At 49.5% G+C, this 19823-nt stretch overlaps 1 protein-coding gene across 6 annotated transcripts in view; it reads right to left on the minus strand.

Annotated features, from left to right (window-relative positions):
- Nucleotides 1-19823, minus strand: part of TMEM229B (transmembrane protein 229B) — a 41037-nt gene that overhangs the window by 8448 nt on the left and 12766 nt on the right. For 2 of the 6 annotated variants that reach the window (XM_069596873.1, XM_069596870.1), the window contains exon 2: nucleotides 4973-5154. Coding sequence is in view for 1 of the 6 variants with exons in the window: in XM_069596874.1 (XP_069452975.1) it covers nucleotides 4965-5099 (135 nt within the window). In the remaining 5 variants the exon portion in view is untranslated. Of the gene's footprint in view, nucleotides 1-298; nucleotides 455-666; nucleotides 751-4964; nucleotides 5155-6744; nucleotides 6907-9859; nucleotides 10180-19823 lie in introns of those variants that run through there. The other 4 variants (XM_069596868.1, XM_069596871.1, XM_069596872.1 and 1 more) reach the window with 4 other exon arrangements.

Consider the following 19823-nt stretch of genomic DNA (forward strand, 5'->3'; position numbering starts at 1 on the left):
GCTGTTGTTGCCTCTTGGTCTCATCTTTTGCGGCAGCCAAGAATGGCTTCCGGGCCAGTTACACATCAGAGGCTCCAGCCCCTACCCTCACCCTGGAGCAGGTGATGCAGAAGAGATGGACCCCCCAAACCCTAGGGAGCAGAAGCAAGATTAAAGGAGTAGCTGTCAAAGGGTAAGAGGATGGTGGTGGAGAGAGAATAGGGCGAGCCCAAGACCTGGATTCCATTTTTAGAATCTTCCGTGCCTGGAAGAACACAGGTAGGTTGGGGGCAGGGGGAGGGGCGGCGGGAACGCATACCTAGGTGAGGTCAGGCCGCGTCTGAGAGGTTGTGCCAAGACTGGTCCACGGAAGATGAATGGGGAAAGCTGGAAGTCCTGGCCGGGGCCAGAAGGCAGGGGTGAGGACCAGGACAGGGATGTGAGACAGTGTCGTCAGCTGGGATGGCAGCTCACACTGTGATGGGACAGATGCTAAAATTAGAGGCGGCCAGTGGCCGGGGAGGATTTTCAGAACTCCACTCCCCAAACCCATTTCTAATCATCACCGGAGCTATGCTTAAACTTTGAGCTAGCACAGGCTCCCCCTCCCTCTGCTAAGCCCAACAGCCCCTCATCCCTGCCTGGCCTCCCTCCACCTGAACCCTTTGCCACAGGCCCTTCCAGTACCTCCTGTTCTGCCCCGGGGATCAGAGCCCTAGTCACAGCGGCATCAAGAGGAACCAGCAGCTCACGAGATGTTGCTTCTTTCTCCTGCTGACAAACATAGCCATCCTGAGAACCGTGACACAAAGATGGGACAGCCCAGCAAAGAAAACTCGGGGCAGAGTAGACAGGAAAGCGTGGGCAAGACTGAGGGCAGAGAAAACTATCTGGAGAGCAGTGGATGGTTTCACAAGCAGGATTCGGGGGAACGGCACACAAGTACAAGAGCCCTCGTGTATGAGGAAAGAATCTGGGCACAAGGAGTTCCCGCAAAGGACCAGAGCCCAAGAGTTTCCTAAGGACAGGGCGCTGCCCCTCCCAGGAAACAGGTGGGGGCGGGGGGACGGCTGGCTTTCTGAGCCTGGCTCCCTAGGAGAATCTCACCTGCTATTCTCAGAACCTGCTGAGCTGTTCCTTAGCTGGCAGAGAGCAGAGTGAGTAGTTGAGAGAAGTGAAGAGAATACCATTCAAGTCCAAGATGGGCTGGAGGCAAAACCAGATGGGGTGACTGCTCTTGGTTTTGCCCCAAACTCCCATCTTGTTCCCGGAAGCTAAGGTGCTACAACACAACGACTCTGGGAGTTTTTGTCCAGAGGAGCATCTTGCTAGAAAACTGGGGTTCCCCTTCCATGCAGACAGGCTAGGCAGGCCTTCCTCTTTCACTTCATTTACTCCCCAAATTTCACTCCCCATCCCCAGGCAACAAGGTAATTAATACCACTGCTCTGGGGAGATGCACAAGCCTTCCAGGGGCCCCTGAGGGCAAGGGATTTGGGGCATGGCTTGAGTGACCCTGAGTCTAGTCTCCTGGTAGGGGAGTGGAGTCAATGAAAGGTGGGTAGGTACCCTGACAGCTGGGTGCCAGATGCAAGTTCTCAAACAGTCCTGAGCTTCCCCTGTGGTCATCAGGTTGAAGGAGAGGAAAACCGTTGGGGGGAGGGCCTTCGGGGCCAGAAGGGAAGCAAGTCGGGGGAAATACCTGTGGTCACTGGCTGGCCAGAACGCCGTACAGTTCTACCCTCTCTTGCTGTGGGTGTCCCTCAGGAAGGCTCCCAGGGATGGTCCGCCTGCCACTTCCCAAGTCACAATAATAATCAGGCACTCTTCACAGTACTTTCCATGTGTTAACGCAGATAATCTTCAAACCCATTTCACAGATGGGGAACTTGAGGCAGAGAAAGGCTGCAGAATTAGCCCAAGTTCTTACAGCTGTACAAGGTAGCTGTCTGCTGGGACTGAAACCCAGCTCCAGAGTCTTCCCTCCTGATCAGCGTGCCTCACGGCCCTTAAGCCTGACTGCAGGCTCCTCTAAGGCACTACATTTTCTGAGTTTCTGCTTGTGGCAGGCTGAGATGGTATATGGAGAGACAACAGGAAAGCAAGAAGGACAGGAGCTTCTAGGTAGATCATCAGTGAAACTCAGGTCTGGTGTCAGAGCTGCTGAAGGCTCTCAGCCGATCCTGAGAGGCCAGGTTCTATTCTGAAGCTGCGTTCTGGCAGGAACTATGTGAAGGTCCTCCTGGGTGACCCTCCCAGGACCATTGCAGCAGCACGTGCCATTCAAAGACCTCTCACCAGGACATTTATTACCCAGAGCTTCCCTGACTGCCAGCCTGCCCTAGTGCTGCCGGGAATCTTAGATGCCCCAGCCCCGCCATGGCAGTGCCAGCCAAGAGCAGTAGAGGCTGCCCAGAGAAGCCTTGTGCCTGGAGCAGCAGCAGCCAGAGATCAGAAGCAACCGATCCACGCAGGGTGGCCAGCAGGGGAGGGTTCAGAAGGCTTCGGCTGCTAAGCCAATCCCAGCTGGCAGGTGCGGGGGGGGGCAAGTGGGCCTGGGGCATAAAGTCAGGTTGGCACAGAGGCTCACCGGGGCTCAGGCAGCAATGGACAGACTGCGGGTGGTACCTGCAGGTTGCAGGACCCCCCTTCCCACACCTCCTGAGGCTGCCTCTCTGTTGTCATTCAGATCTCAGCTCATCCATTACCCCTCAGAGGGTTCTCTGATCTCTGATGCAAAGCAGCCTTCCCATCACTCACAGCGTGCCATTTTAGTCACAGCACTTTCAGTTTCTGCTATTTTGCTACTTGTTCACTGTCTGTCTCTCCCAATTAGAGTGAAAGTTCCACGAGGGTGGGGCTCTGCTTTGTTCTTTCCTGGGTAACCAGTGCCTAGAACAGTGCCCGGCAGTGAGATCCACTGGTTTTATCTGTGAATGAATGAGTTGATGATGAGTGAATGGGCCCAAACAGGTTCAGGTCCTTAAACTGGTAGGAGCAGGTATAAAATGTTAACCAGCTCAGCCTTTCTCTTCAACTCTTTCTTGGGAAATATAGCCTTTAAATTTTTTTATTTCTAGCATTTTAAAGTCATTTTCCCAATTACAAAAATGACATGTGCTCACAGTTGAAATTTAAACATGACAGAAAGGAATGATGTAGAAAGCAGAAGTCCCCCATCTTCCCATATCTTAGAGAAAATCACTTTTAAAGGTATGGTGTGTATGCATCCAGATTTAATTTCATTTTAAAAGAAACAAATTCATGCATCATAGAAAGAAAAGGCATTCATAATCCTAGCAACTAGCAGCCACTATCATTTCCCGTCTGCAGTCTTTTCTCGTGTGTTTATTTTACAAGTTACCGTAATGTACTTATCCTGTAACCTGACACTTCACTCAAGACATCATAATCATTTTTTCAAGTTGTTATATTTCCCATGTCCTCCTCATTATAATGGCTGCATAATATTCCACCAAGTGGGAAACTATAATTTACTTAACCTAGATGTTCAACACAGGAAGAACAACTGTTTTCCATATCCACTCTGACAATGACACCACAAGAAACATCTCTTTTATGCCTGTACCAGGAAAATTCAGCCCTTGTCTTTGCTGGGACTATTTCCTAATGAAAGAGTCCTCAACAATTCCAGAAGCAGGATCACTGGACGAAAGGGTACAACCATTTTGTTTTTTCTTTTTGGCCACTCTGCACGGCACGTGGGATCTTAGTTCCCCAACCAGGGATCAAACCCATGCTCCTGTAATGGAAGCACGGAGTCTTAACTACTGGACTTCCAGGGAAGTCCAGGGCACAGCTGTTTTAAGACTGATGATTTAGGTTGTTCTGGGGGATTCTATGTAATGCAGGGAATAGGTCTCTGTCTGAGTGGCCGCGTTTCCCATAGTGGCCTCCATGACCATCCATCTGCCCCAAACCCCCTCCCTTGGTCCAGGTTTGCTCACACCACCTCGGCTATAAATCAACACAGTAACACCCTTCCTGAAAGCCTGTCTAGTCACAAACTGATTTTGTAAGCCTCGGCTGACTGAAAAGTAAATTCTAGCCTTGAGTGTTACGCTATCAGCTAGCAGTGGAGTCAAGAGTTACCAAAAGCCGAGAAGTGCCCAGTTGCCCTTGTCCTCTCTCCTAAGTGGAATCTAAGGGCTCCGGGCTCCCATGGACCAGTCCAACACCTCCTGGAAGCCTATCCAGTTTGGAGTGCAAAAGCACCGGCCCTCCCTGCCCTGCCCTCTTGGGGGGCTCTCAACCTGCTGGCCCCGAATCCCTCAGTGGGACTGACCGCCCTATTCAGACAGATGAGCCTTTAGGCTGGACAGCCTCTGGGTAAAGCAGCCCCGACTGTCATTTTTTAAAGTGTCATCCAGAAAAAGCCAGAGGCTGGAAAGAAAGGCTGCATGAGGACAGAGGAGACTCCACAGCCAGAGGGCCCTCACCCTGGAGGCTGCTCCTCTGGACTGAGGAGGAGATGTGGCTGAAACACTGTGAAGGGTGGAGGATTTGCTCCTCTTGACGACATTTGTGGCAGCCAGGACGCCACAAATCCCTCCCCATCCAGTCCCCCAAGCCACATAATCCACTCATGGCTTCTGCGCAGAATCTGGAAACCTAGGTAAGATCCAGTTCCCACTGCACAGCGGTGAAGCCCAGGGCCCAATGCGTCCATGAGCCTACAGATGAGAATGAGAATTGGAGGAGTTGCCTAAGAAGTTTCCTTAGGGCTGGGTGTCTCCCATCACTTAGCTCAGCTGGCTCTGGCCTGAGTTTTAGAAGCCACGTAGCTGTAAGATGGCTCGAGCATGTGATACGGCCTGAAACTGCTGGAAAACCCCCTCTCATTCCAAAACCATAACCCTGTGACAGGCCCTCGGATGGGAAGCAGGCTCAGAAGTGGAATCTCCAGACGTGTGCTCGTGCTGCTGAGGCAGGAAGGGCTAGTGATTCCCCTGGGAGCCAGTAACATACTCACTTATCACACCCTTGAGTGCGCGGCTCTGAACAGACATCAGGATCACTGGCCACGAGTGTCCCGGGTTAACCTTTGTCCCGGTGCCTGGCTGGGCCGCAGTGCCATTCTCAACAGTGTGAGCAAGCATTAGCCCCAGGGCTCAGCTGATCCTTGGCTACTGGGAGGGTGGCTTCCATTTATCCCTGGAATTAAAGAGGAGGAGTTCATCAGCTTAAACTGCTCCAGATCTGAGCTACCAGGCCAGTCAGAGAGGCGACCTCAAGGCAAACATGACAACTCCAGGCACTGGCTCAGCACCAGACACGCATCACGCCCAGGCCACGGGGCCCTCTCCTGGAGCTGGCCACCTCCTCCCAGCCATCCTGCTCGCCCAGGTCTGGTTAATCCAGTGATGAGAACCCGGCAAGAATCCCAGGCGACTCCCACGGGGGCTAGGACTTAGCGCTTTTTGCGCCATGAGTGAATGCGTGCACACTTGTAAATCTGATCGGGGATATAATTTTAGAATCCAGTTCCCTTCTCAATTTAGCTTCAAATTACACTCTCACCTTCACCCTGTAGTGGGTACATCTGTTCTCAAGGGCAGTCAAGAACCTCACAGAAGACAGACAACATAGGACATTTGTTTTTAGCATTTGGGGAGCCAAGCACAATTACACCTGGAAAAACAAGCACACCAACACAATGTGCACTAAAGCCCTCTCCCTGCAGCCCCACTTACTCTAATTCATTCTGTTATTTTTTTATTATTGTCAGACTATTCCCATTAACATCAGTAACTGACTACAAGCTGGATGTAAATCTGACTTTATAACATCCCTTGCCACATACATATTTTTAATATAGCCCTAAGACTTGACCATTTGGTAGAGATTTCAACATTTATTTTTGTTTCCTAAAGGAAATCAACCCTGAATATTCATTGGAAGGACTGATGCTGAAGCGGAAGCTCCAGTACTTTGGCTGTGTGATGCCAAGAGCTGACTCATTGGAAAAGACCCTGATGCTGGGAAAGAGTGAGGGCAGGAGGAGCAGGGGACGACAGAGGATGAGATGGTTGGATGGCATCATCAACTCAATGGACATGAGCTTGAACAAACTCTGGGAGAGAGTCAAGGACAGGGAAGCCTGGTGTGCTGCAGTCCATGGGGTCACAAAGAGTTGGACACGACTGAGCAACTGAACAACAACATTTTTGTTATAATGTGAAGGTGCTAAAGCTTCCACTGAAAATCCCTGGGACACTGGCCTTTCTGCACGAGCCCAAGGACAGAGCGCAGATCCAGCCCAGTCTACAGAAGGAGGGACCAGCTGCTCAGAAACTGAGAACAGTGCGTGACCGGGCGGAGCTGTCCCCATACCCAGTGGATATCAAGCAGGGTGAGCCACAGAGGTGCCGCCTGAGCTGCCGCCCTCCTCCTTCCCTCTACCCCCAGGTTCTCTGAGCAGGGGTGACAGGCCTTTGCTTCCAAAGCTGACAACCTGCAAGGCAGCAGGGAGGGGAGCCAAGAGAAGTAAAAGGGCAGGGCTTGGGGAACTGAAATTCATTGTGTGCGCATGTACTTAGGAGTAGGAAAGGTGTGCACCCCCGGATCTCTCCCCGGAGCCTCTCACTGAGAGAACTGGAGGATGAAGGACAAGAGGGGGTGAGGGGTTGTGGGTTGCTATGCTCTCCTGGCCTCAGCCCCTCCCCATCTCCTGCACAAACAGGAGGGGCCCCCTCCCTTCTCCCAGCCTGCCAGACTGTGGGCAGGGGTCACCCTGGCACGTACCTGTCATTGGCATGTCCAGCACGCCCTCCACCCCCAGCATCACCATGGCCCAATGCCTGGGGAGTTTGATTCCCCTTCACGGGCACTTCCCCTTCTCTGGGCCCTAAGCAGGCCTCCTTAATAGCACAAGTCAAACCCAAACAGAAACAGAAACCAAAGCCCACATCCTGGCAGCACAGCCTGCTTGCAGTCAGCCCTGGGAGCCTCTCATTGGCTGTGGGGCTGCCCCAGCAGATGGAGTGCAGCAGTCAAAACAGGGTCCCTCTGGGGCCGCTCCTTAGGTTGGAGCCCCCCTCCTTTGTCATCTGCAGGCTCTCCCTCTAGGGAACCAGGGGCAGGTGGGGTACTGGACAAGGATGTAATGGGGTCCCACCTCTGCCTGCAAGTGCACCAGCTGTCCCCAGACTCCTCTGACACTCCCTGGCCCCTTCGACTGGGTCCCAGGGTATAGAGGGCATGCTCCCTTGTGGACAGCATGACCTGAACCAGAAGTTTCTGGAAGAGAGGAACGGGCGGAGAGCCCTTAGACAACTAACATGGGGGTAGAACTTACACTTTTTCAAGTATATCATCTCTCATGATTCTCCCCAAACTCCTGCAGGGAGTCTACCTCCCACCCTGTCCCCAACCGTGCTGCGTTTTAAAGATGAAAACACTGAGTTTCAGGACATTAAGCGATTAGGCCAAATCCACACGCTTGATTCAAACCCTTGTCCTGGGGCTCCAGAGTCACCCCTCTCTCCACACGGCATTCCTTCCAGTTGCTTCCCATCCCAGTCTCATTCTCAAGGCCCATGTCCGCATATGCTTGTCCTTCACTGAGTGTAATCTACTTAGTCTGTTCCATAAGCCGCTTACTTGAAAACATACAGCTGAGTCTGTCCGTCTAGCTTCTCCTTCAACCCAACCAGATGCCCCAGAAACTTGAAGGAGTAGAGACCACGTTCAAGTTCAAGCTCTCTCTAACTGCCCTCCTCCGCAGCCCATCACACCCAAGCCTCCTTTGAGATACTGCCCCTCTTCATTCTTTTGTGACAGCATCCTCCCACAGCCCCCCAGTTATTCTATCACTGATATTCCTACAGGGCATTGAATATCCTTGCATTGAAACATATGGTCCCATCTTAAAATGATTCAGTGTCTGTTTCCCCCTTCATATGGTGAATCCCTTGAAACCATGGAACTTCTGTTGGATGGAGGCAAGGTAGAGAAGGCTCCAGCTTAATTATTGGGTGATTGTAACATCCAGTGTTACTAATCAAACATAATGATGCCTGAAAGTGTTAAGTCACTCAGTCATTGTCTGACTCTTTGCAACCCCATGGACTGTATGTAGCCCACCAGGCTCTGTCCATGGCATTCTCCAGGCAAGAATACTGGAGCGGGTAGCCATTCCCTTCTCCAGGGGATCTTTCCAACCCAGGGATTGAACCCAGGTCTCCTGCATTGCAAGCAGATTCTTTGCCATCTGAGCCACCAGAGAAGCCCCGTGTGTTCTCTAATTTTTAAGCCGAAAGGTTCTTTCCCACAAAGCACGTAAATATTGGTTTACAATGGCCAGGGCTGTCTCTGCAGAGGAAAGAAAAAAGGGTACTTGCTATCCTTTCTCCTACCTACAAAAGCCATCACCCAGCCTAAGGTGAGGAGAGATGAGGTGAGTGCCTGGGGTCTGGATGATACAGAAGACATGAGAGGAGAGATGGGGCTGGAACAGAGCATCCTAGGCATCCTGGGAGATACTGCAGGCTCTCACGTGGGCAAGAGGCCAAGCTCAGGTTCAAGTCAGAGAATACCAATGCTTATTCTGTTATTTCTACAATGTGCTGGCACTCTCAAAAGGCACATCCAGTTTTCATATACGTAGGATTCATCTCCCAAAGAGGTTTAACCAGCAGCTGCTGGCAGGAAATTCCCACCGCAATGCTCTCTCTCCTCCCCTGTAACTATTTAGGGTAAGCTGGGCTTGCAGGATTGAATCTCTGCTTCTCCGACTAGAACCTCAAAATCCAATCTACCATCCCCCTGCCAACCCTTCTCCATGGCTCAGAACCTAAGACTGAAACCAGGAAACGGCAAGCAAACACTATGCCTTTTTCTTTCTTACTCTCTTCCACAGATTCCTCCACTCAGGTGTCCATGAAGTAAAGAGAAGATGCCCCAGAGACCCAGTGGGGTTTGCTCTGGTTATGCATATCCTCCTCAGTTCTTCCCTTTCGACCCAGAACAACTGCTTTTAGTTGTCCTGTAGTAAGACCAACCCTGAACGCAAGTGGATTTGGCAACTTCTTAAACCAAGGAGTGAACGCTCAGCTGCAAATGCAATAGAAACTCCAAATTCCCCCAGGGTGGGGTGGGGAGGCTGCGTGTGGTCAGCTCCCTCTGGGGAGCAAGGAGCCCCAGGCCCTGGGGCCTGACTGGCATGCGGAAGAAAGGGTGGAGATAGGGGATGGGTTCCCCACTCTGCCTGGCCATGTCCTTCCACTCCATTCCCCTCACCCTGGGCTTGGAATTTGGGTTTCCCTGCCTGCCTGCTGGACATCTCACCACCAACCCCCACCCCCTGCCCCATCTTCTGTCTTCACCTGCAGACCACCCTGTCCTGATAATCTTTTTTCTTCCTTCCTCCTCCCAACTCTTCAGCCCACTCTCCCTGAGTCCCCCCCCCTCCTCCCCCCAGAACCAATCCTGACAGCCTGCCCACATCCCCCTGCACCTTAGAGAGTGGTCTCTGACCCTGTGCTCCTTGCCTTCCCTCCCATCCCGCCCCCTGGCACTGGATGGCTGCTGTTCACTGCCTGAAAGGCTGGACAGCTGCTGGGCTCTCTAATTAGCTGCCTGGCTGCCGTCCCAGAGTGAGGTGTGTGTTACTGTACAGAGCTGCCTCCCCTCCCCTCCGCCAATAATCCCCTCTGCAGATCCCACCGGGCAGCCGCTAAGGGCCCTGGGGTCCTCATCATGGGACCCCAGCAAGGTTCCTGCTGTCAGCTGGGCAGGAAGAGACGACAGTGGCCTCACAGCCTCCCCCACACACTGAGCAGGAATTCATCTCTCTGGTTTCTCCCTATTACTGCTCACATCCTTAGGAGGTCCCAAAGGTAAATCCACCACACCCTACCTTTGGAGCAATGGAGACCCTGCCCCTTTGTCACCTCCCCAGCAGAGGCAGAAAGAAGCCCAGGGCAAGGGCAAGTCTGGATGTTGTCAACAGCGTGACACCCAGTGCCCTACTTTTCACAGCCTTCTGCAACCAAGCCACCCCCAGAGATTTCTAAACAACCAGGGGATCAGGTCCAGGAAGTCCTGTGGAGGCTGGTTTCTTCATCTGAGGTGTCGTATTCCAGCAGTCAACAAATATTGACCAAGCACCCGCTGAAGGCCAGGCACCGCACCCATTGTGAACAAGGCGAGGTTCCTGTCCCCTTGATGCTCGTGGCTCTGTGGGGAGACAGACAATAAGGAAGCCAGCCAGCACATGCTGTAATGTCTGATATCAGGCCACGAATAAGGGAAAAGGCCTGGTAAGGGACAGAAACTAGATGCTGGAGGGCAAGTCTTAAGCTTCTCTAAGGAGCTAGCATCAGGCATAGGTCAGAAAGATGCAGAGAAGCTTTGCAAAGAGTGTCGGGAAAAGCATTCCAGGCAGAGGGAACAGAAGTGCAAAGATCCTGAGGCAGAAACAAGCTAAACAAGCTTCGTGTAATTAGGGGTCTGATATCCCCTGGCCCCAGAGTCCTCTGGTGATCCCTATAGGGTCTACTAGGTCAGGGCAAAGTGCTCAGGTGCCAAGTAAATACAGCCAGCCCACTGAAGACTCTTTCTGTAGTCAGAGGCTGGAAATTGTGAAACCTTCAGCTTTTGTTTGGCAGTTGTATTGAACAATGAAGGGAAGACAAAATCCTTTGACTGATGGCCTAGAATTTCCACCTGCTTCTGATCAAAAGAATTTAAGTAACTTTAGCAAATCCTCTCTAGTCCGGGTGTTTCACCTTAATGAGAAAGTAGATATTCCTTTTTACTCCAGCTAGTTTGTTAGATTTTCTGTCACTTGTGATCAAGAAAATTCTGACCAGCACAGGTGGTTTTCCCTCATCTGGAATGTACCTAGCTGGCATGAGAATCACGTACCTGAGCACCACCTACCTATCTCTGCTGCTGTAAAAACCAGTGCTTTGGCCCCTGCAGACTGTAAGGGGGCAGAACTGTGGAATAAAACGGTCAGATGCCCATCACAGTCCGTGACTCTCAGCAGGATGGCTATAGCTCTGGGGGTTCCAAATTGCTCTTCTGGTCACTGATTTTTTTCATTGCCCCTTGACTCATCTGGCCTTTGCCAACAGCACACTCAACTGTCTTCTCCAAACGGGACATGTGAAAACTAGTAGCCTAGAGATGAGGCCTAAGCCAAGAAAAGGAAGTACTCAGAGATGAATTTTCTGAAAACTGCCCAACTGCACTAGCCAGTCTGATAGCTACATATAGCTATTTAAATTTTAACTTTAATTAACTAAAAATGAATAGAATTTTAAAATCCAGTTCCTTAGTCACCGGAGCCACATTTCAAGTGCTCAGAGCTACATGTGGCAAGTGTCCACCATATTGGACAGTGCAGAGGTAGAATGTTTCCAGCATCACAGAAAGTTCCACTGGACATTGCTCTTGGAATTACCAAGGGTGTCCAAAAGGCTGGCAAACTTACAGACCTAAGGCCGAGCTTCACTTCCTTGCTCTTGGAAATCTTTGTTTTCTGAACAGACACCCTGCCCTCCCTCTCTCCCACAGACTCAGACCTAGTCAACCAAGGCTGCCATTGTGAGATGGGGGAGAATGAACCCTTGTTCCAAGAGAGTCACTGTCTACTATCTGAAGAGTGACTTTTATCCAAGAGGCCAGGAGAGGGCCCTGGCCATTGGTGAATGAGAGCTGCCCTTGCGTCTTCGGCTGTAACTCTCAGTGTAGGGGCTGCTGCTTGGAGTGTTTAAAAAAAAAAAAAAAAAACTTCAAACCATTTATTGAGTACCCTCTACATGCTGGCCAGTTGCCACACAGATCGTCTCGTGGGTCCCCTCCATGAGCCCATGATGTGGATTGACTCAGGAGGCAAGGAAGGCTCAGAGGTTTAATGACAGCTGGAAAATGGGAGGACCGAGGTTTTCATTAGCACTTCCCCTCCAGTCACTCATGAGAGATGCAGATGTGTGGACAGGAGTCAGGGCACTTAATTCTCCTATGGCAACAGGCCACCTACAGCTGCCCCTTCATTCTTACCACAAACAATCTCATATGACCTGCCCCTTCCAGCCTACTCAAGCCCATCCAGGGGCTTGGGAGAAATGCCTTCCATGGATCTGCCCACGAAGGCCCAGTTATTGAAAGACACCTTAGAACACATCAGAACCAAAGGAAGATCATGGTACAGAAGATAAACCCTAGAAGGGGGTAGGGGTCAGAATACAGACATGTGACATTGCTCCTGGGCAAAGAGGAGAAGGGTGTGATCAAATTTTTGGTTTTGGAAAGACATCTGGACCATGGGTTCCTTATCTTTGCATCCTCATGTCCTGGATAAAAGTTGACATACAGTAGGAACTCAAAATCCAAGTACTGAATGGGAGAAAAGGCAGGGGGCAGGTGCTCCAAGAGTGAGAGGCTTGGCCAAGAAGATCCTGAAGGGCAGGTGCACTGGGGAAAGACTGAGCAGTGAGTTGTTCAGGAGGAGCTGTGATGGTTGCTGTCTGCTCTATACATGACCTGATCTGATCTTCCCTTTAGGCAATGGCCAGAGGAAAGGCCAGCATACACGAGGCTGGGCACTGACTGCAGCCAAGCGCTTCCACTGTGGGCCTTGAGCCCTGCAATCCTGGTCCCTCTGGACCAGCTTCTCCCAGACAGTTCCATCCACTGTGAAAGCACCGAGCCTTGCAACACGTTCAGATATGGCTCCAAACAGCACTTAGGCAAGAGTAATTAAAGGGAATGTTATCTCAGTCAGGCTCTCATTAGCCATGTAATTAGACTGCTGAAAATAATTAACATTCCTTTTGACAAAGGAAGCAGAGGACCCATTACGTTCATTAGGACAGCCTCAAACCAGCCTGAGGAAGGCCCAGAAGAGGACTCATCACCTCCCAGGCCTGCACAAGACAAAGTCAGCATCCAGGATCCCAGACCAGGTGGCAAGTCCTGCCCTGGATCAGGCTCCTGGGTGAGTGGAGAGAGATGGCAATGGATGCCTTCGTGTACACATTACAGATGATAATAATGACACTCATACAGCTCACTGAAGAAGATTTGAAGGGAATGTATCACTGTATCAAGATGACAGGCCAGGGGCAACTGTGTACCTCCCCCAAGGCCCTTGAAAATGACAGAAAAGACATTTTCCAAGAAGAATAAATCCATTACAGCACCAAAAAACAAGAGGGAATTCTATCCTTGAAGATGGAAGCAAATGAGAATAAACTGATAGAGAAACCACAACCCCCCCCAAATAAAACCATGAAAAATAATAATAATTGACATTCATACAGCATATTCATTCATTCATATGTGCTGTATGAATATATCTCATTGAACCCTCACAAAAATCCTTTGAGACAGAGACTATTATTTTGCCCGCTTTACAAATAAGACCCAGAGTTACATAGCTTTCCCAACGTCATAGGGTGGCTAAGGAGTCTACATTTGGGGGAATGGCTCTGGGGGCTCCAAGTTTGGAGCAAGCAGGTTAGGGGTCCAGGAGAGGCCCTGAGTGGTTGGTCATGGGATCTGGAGCGGCCAGGCCAGCAGCCCCTGCCCCACGTCTCTACCCAGGTGTCCCTCCACCAGGGACATTAGGGCACTGAGGCAAAGGGACACCTAGACACCTCCTGCATCCCCAGCAGGCACATCACACCCTCCTGTCCCCAAACAGCGGTGGCTGGCTCGAGAGCATGGAATTGGGATTCATACAGAGGTGACTGAAAAGCCTCAAAGTACAGAGAGAAGCACAACCAAGACGCACCAAACATTTGTCAAAAACCAAAACAGCCAAAGAAGCACCAAATTAGAGAACACAAGCTCTAGCTGGAAAACAAAATTAATAAAGTCAACAGACTGAAACGTTTGTCAAAGTATGATTAATATCCTCTGAGGGACAAGAAGGGCTCCTGAATCTATGAACCCAAATAAGCCATTGCCAGAAGAATGTCCAAGATCTCAGAAATGAAGGAACCACACCACGGTAACTGGTTATCTCTGGAAGAAATAATAGAGTGACTTCATTAAAAATTTTCTTTCTATAGCTCTATTTTTCTAAGCTTCTTACACCACACAATTATCACTTGTAGAATCAGAAAAGTTTTTTTTTTTAATGCCTCGTATGAGGTAGGTGTTCAGTAAGGGGTAGATCCTGCCACCTACAGCAACCCTTGGCCCCATCCAGGCTGGTACATAACTTGTCATCCCCCAGTCGCTCCATCCATGCTCTCATCTCTGGGTCTTTGCGCACACAGTTCCCCTCCTGGAATGCCCTTATTTCTGTTTACCCAGATTTACCTGTCCTTCAGTGCCCACTCAGAGATGACCCTTGTTAATGAATGGTCCCTGCGTCAATCTTAAACCAAAACCACTCTGATCCCTCTCCTCCCAAACCCCTAAAAGCCTCTAATTCTCCAGGGTCACAGGATAACTCTTGTTGAGTTGTCCTGTGGGGTCACAGTACTGAAGACTTACATGTGCTTTACCTTTCAGTGACCAAGTCTTGTCTCCCCAACTCAGTGGTAGGCTTCTTAAAGGCACTGAAGGAATGAGCTAGCTTTTTATACCCTACCGTGCCCAAATAAAGCTGTGAAGCTTTCGCAAGAACATTCTTATGTGTCAGTTGAGTGAATGACGAATGAGCTTCTGTTTCTGGTGGAAGTAGGAAGAGGGAAATTATTGTGGAGATGCGGTTATTCAACAGGGCTGGGTGGTAAAGCCAGGCCCTCCCACATGGGCGAGGCCCTCACAAATAGGTCACCTGGTCCCAGACAGCTCAACCTCCTATCCTTTGGGTGGGATCCTGAAATACCTGTAAACCCAGTGTGGATGATTGCTAAGTCTTGGGGCAAAATGTAGATGAGGAGTAAGACATTCATATGGTCTTGTCTCCCCACAGACTGCTTATTAGTAGTGAGGAAAAATTAGTAAACACACGTTGAAGAAATGGGACACCTTGGCCAAGTGATCAAACTTCACATCACACAAGAAGGACAGAAGGACATTTGGTGCCTCTGGATGTAACACACTGAAAAAGACACAATATCACTCCTGTGTATGCTAGCCAGGAATGTGTAACTTGGAGTCTAAACATAACCCAACAACAGACCAATCCAAAGGGAAGAGCCTTCCTTTTTTTTTTTTTTTTTTTTAAGGTGAAAAGGAGACTATCTTCTTTACACATGTCAGTGTCATGAAAGACAAAGAAAAACTGAGGAACTGTTCTGGATGAAAAGAGACTAAAAAGACATAACAAATGCCATGTTGGATCCTCACTGGAGAAAAATGCTGTAAAGCATGTTATTAAGTTAATCCACAAATTTGCAATAAAATCAGCAGATTAGATAAAGTGTCATATTAAAGTTCAACATACTGCAGATATTATAAAACAGTATCCTTATTCTTAGGAATCCACACATGAATTATCCAGAGAGAAAGGGCCACCAAGTAGGCAACTGACTCTAAAAAGGTTCAGAAAAAAGAAGGAGAGAGAACATAAATGATAAAGCAAAATGTTAAAAAATATTGAATCTGGATAAAGAGTATATATGTATTCTGTGGGGCTTCCCAGCTGACATTAGTGGTAAAGAACCTGATCCCTGGGTGGGGAAGATCCCCTGGAGGTGAGCATGGCAACCCACTCCGGTGTTCTTGCCTGGAGAATCCCACAGATGGAGCCTGGGGTCTACAGCAAAGAGTCAGACACAACTGGAGTGACTTAGCACGCATGCATGCGTGTTCTGTACCATTCCGGCAACTTTTCTGAAGGTACTTCTGAAGTAAGTCTGAAATTACTTCCAAGTAAGAAGTTAGGAGAAAAATAATGACAGCAACAAAGGAACCCCTGCCATTAGGGGGTGGGATGGAGTAGAGCAGACACGGAGGGTGAAAGCAGGGGGGACACTGGTCGTCACCCGTCTACCTGGGCCCCAAATTCTAGCCCTGTCAGTGGGTCCCTCATAGACACCTTTCCTCTCCAGTGGGGCCTCCCCCTTCTCTTACTTCTCTACCCGTTTACTCCTCTCTCTCCCCAAGATCGGCAGTCTTGCAGGAGACCACCCTATCAGGACCAGAGGACAGGATTATTTAGATCTATTCTTGGACGTAGTTAATATTTGCTGACACTTGTTGTGTCCACAAGCCCATACTGAGTCAGGGTATGTTTGTGAAACCACAGCCTTCTAGGTATTACCTGGTCTTTCATTCCCCCTACGCTGCCCAGATTTGTGGTTAGTCCTATCCACAGTGCCTGACTTTAGGTCTTTAGACCATGTTCATCCCTTTTGAGATCTCATGCAGGCACAGCCTCTCTCCCCCAAGTACCACGTCTTGTCACAGCTGAGTGTGGCCACTTTATTTGTTTCTGTCTTCTATTTTTTGGCCACACCACATGGCAGTTCCCCTACCAGGGATCGAACCTGTGCCCCCTGCCATAGGAAGCATGGTCTCTTAACCACTGGACCACCAGGGAAGTCCCAGGGTGTGGCCGATTTAAATAACACACCTCTTTAAATAAGGGGCAGGTGATGGAGCCTCTTTAAGCAGCCTCACTGCAGGAAGGGAATCAAGCAAACCATCATATTGTGCAACTTCATTTATTTATTAATTCAGAAATCCTCATATGCATCTTTTATGTACAGACTACTCAGTGCTAAGTGGGTTGAAGTATGAAAGCTGAAGCACAACGGTGGCACTGCTTGTCTTTAGAACATCGTAAATATACAATCTTGGAAATTCTACTGTAGCATCAAATACCAGAAGCCTAGTAACGATAGTAAGTTCCAACAGTGCCTTTTACTTAAATGAACCTACTTCAAGTGCATCTCATTGTTCATGCACTCATTCACACACTCCTTAAACAATTACTCAGTATCTATGTCATGCCACCAGGTACACAGAAACACCCAAGAGGCAAAGACCACAGGCAAAGACACCTCAGGCCACAGGTCGCTGACATTCTACGTGATCCTGGATTGTCCAAATGGCCCACTAGACACACACTTAGGGCCACCAGCCACAATGGGGCACCAGAGGAAATTATTTTAAAGAAGGGCAAATGAGAGAGATTTAAAAAGATGCTATGAGAGAGAATAAAAAAGAAACTACAGTGGCTTTGGTATACAAATAAATTTTGTTGTTTCTGAAAACATTATTTTATATTATAATTTAGAATGAGGTTAATTTTTTTTAATTACTTAGGAAACCCTAAGCCCTTCCGTGCCAAGAGCCTCCAGAGACCTTAATCCAGCCAAACAGTAAGTACAGGTTGCAATCCTAAATGTCAACAAGGGTCAGGCAGCCAACTCAAATTAGCAAAGACTCCAGAACTATTAAGGAAGCAGGACTGAAGGGACTCAGTGAGAGATTTACTGGAGGTAGGGCAGGGGGTGGGAAGGAAGGAGGTGTGAGAGAGAGAGGAGAATGGCACCCATAGTTCTGACTTGGGCAGAGGTAGGGTCATTCACTGAGAGAAGAGGATGTAGGCAAAGGTGTGCATCAGAGGTGATCCACGGGGAACTGCGTTTTGATGCTCTTATTTTGATGCCCACAGGATTGTAGGCTGGAGGCAGGTCTCAGCCCCCACTGGCTGCAGTGGTAGAGAGGAGGGGCCTGCTGGGGAGGAGGCGCAACAGGTGACATCCCAGGCCCACAGAGGGGGGACATGAGGCCTGTGGAGGGGCCAGGGAGGGAGCAGGATGCCCAGGAAGGGGTCCTGCCGAGGAAGTGGGGGCAGGAGAGTGTGAGGGGTCTCTCGGCTAACCGCAGAGGCAGGCCAAACGGGGACTGAGGGGAGTCTGCAGCAAAGAGGCTCCTGGGGCCCGTTGTGACTGGGACAGTGTGGACAGGCGACTCTCTCGAGAATTTTGCTTATGAAGGGAAGGGGAGAGAAAAGCTGCTGGAGAGTAGAGATGGGGGCAGGAGGAGGTGTCCTTTCTCCCTTCCTCCTTTCTTCTTCCCACATAAGAGAGGAGAGTGTGTGTGTGTGTGTGTGTGTGTGTGAGTCACTCAGTCATGTCCGACTCTTTGTAACTCCATGGACTATAGCCTGCCAAGCTCCTCTGTCCATGGCATTCTCCAATCAAGAATACTGGAGTGGGTTGCCATTCCCTTCTCCAGAGGATCTTCCCTACCCAGGGATCAAACCTGGGTCTCCTGCATTGCAGGCAGATTCTTCATCATCTGAGCCACTAGGGAAGCCCTAAGAGAGACATAAATATGTTGAAACACCCAGGAGAAAACCACAGTGAGGGAGAGCTGTGGCTGGGACATACACTGTGGGGTCCATATGAATGCTCTGGGCTGACCTGAGGTCACGGAGGGAGCACTGTGAGCCACAGTCCCAAAGACGAAGGCCAAGTGTGTCATTATATTAACAACCCCTTTACAGAGAGGAGATCCAGGCAGCCAGAGTTAAGGTCACACAAGCACTAAGGAGCCTTGACCCGGAAGCAGATCTCCCGGGTCTCCTCCTGGTCGTTCTCCAGACCAGTAGTTCCCAGTGGGGCCGCCCCTGGAAATGGGGGAGTGTGGGGGCCCTGTGTCAGCACCACAGTGGGTGGGGAGCGCTGCAGGTACTTATTAGTGGGGACCTGAAATGCCGGACGCCCTGCAGTTCCCACAACAACCCACAAAAGAACCCTCCCACATAACTTAGAACATGCCACTGGGCATTCACAGGGGAGAAAAGCCACTTCATAGTTATCAGCATCTAGAACCAAACTCCTTTCTGAAATAAACACAGGAGATTTTTGCACAGTTTTAACATTCCTCCTGGAATACCACTGGAGTACAAACCAAGGGGATACTGTACTTTATGTTTGGAAGTTTACGAAGAGAGGTTCACCAACCTGGAAAACCACATCAACTGCGGGGCGCCTCTCCCGGTATCTGAGTCACCCACACGACACACCTGTATCTTGTGGGTATCTGTGGCTGTTACATTCTCAGTGATTCTATGCACAGGTTCAAGCACCTGGCTCCTTCCTTCTGTTTTCTGTGTCATTGTGCCCAAGCAATCCATATTGGGATATGTGGTATTGTATTATAATTAATTTTTCCCTTAGTTCTCTTTCAGTTTAGGCATACTGATTTTTTAATTTATGTAGACAGGTATGTCATATTATCTATAAATTTTAATTGGGGTAATGAGGCGGCATTACAAATAATTGTTCTAATAAAAAGGGACACCATCCTAGATTGTGCAGTGCTGAGGGAAATGCAGGTGAGCAGAATCAGGGCAGCTTCATGTGATCAAGCCCAGACAGGAAGTTCAGTGGTCTCCTACAGACCTACAGATATTGACACGAAGTTCCTGAATGATGGGTACACGGTGTGATCTAACCTTGGACCTTAAGACAACTATACAATTGGGGGGCCTTTGGGAAATTTCATCTCCACAAATAATTTAAATTATACTATACTGCAGCATTTTCCTGCACGTAATAATAGGTAGAAGACCGCATGTCATCTGCAGGGCCCAGGGAAATGACAAATGGTTGAATGTCTGGAGGCAGAGGTGTGTTTAGAAGAAGTCAAAGAACGAGGTGCCAGGCTTGGTCTGGTGAATATCTTCCTAATGGATGAGAAGATGAGTAAACAGTATGTAAGAGGATGCTTAAGGATATTTATGGAAATGCTATATCACGAGGAATCGTGAACAGAAATAGGGATAGAGAAATGATCTCAGAGGACTTCCAATAGGTTAGCAAAACAGGCCAGAAATACGGCTCAGAATATAAGAGGGGCTGGTTACTTAATGGTAGCGGAAAGGCGGCCTTGACTCCCATAGGCATGCCCATCACTGCCAAATAGGTACGAAGGGTTAAAAAAAAGTGTCTTTCTGT

The sequence above is a fragment of the Ovis canadensis genome, chromosome 7 (assembly GCF_042477335.2).
Source record: "Ovis canadensis isolate MfBH-ARS-UI-01 breed Bighorn chromosome 7, ARS-UI_OviCan_v2, whole genome shotgun sequence".
Lineage (NCBI taxonomy): Eukaryota > Metazoa > Chordata > Mammalia > Artiodactyla > Bovidae > Ovis > Ovis canadensis.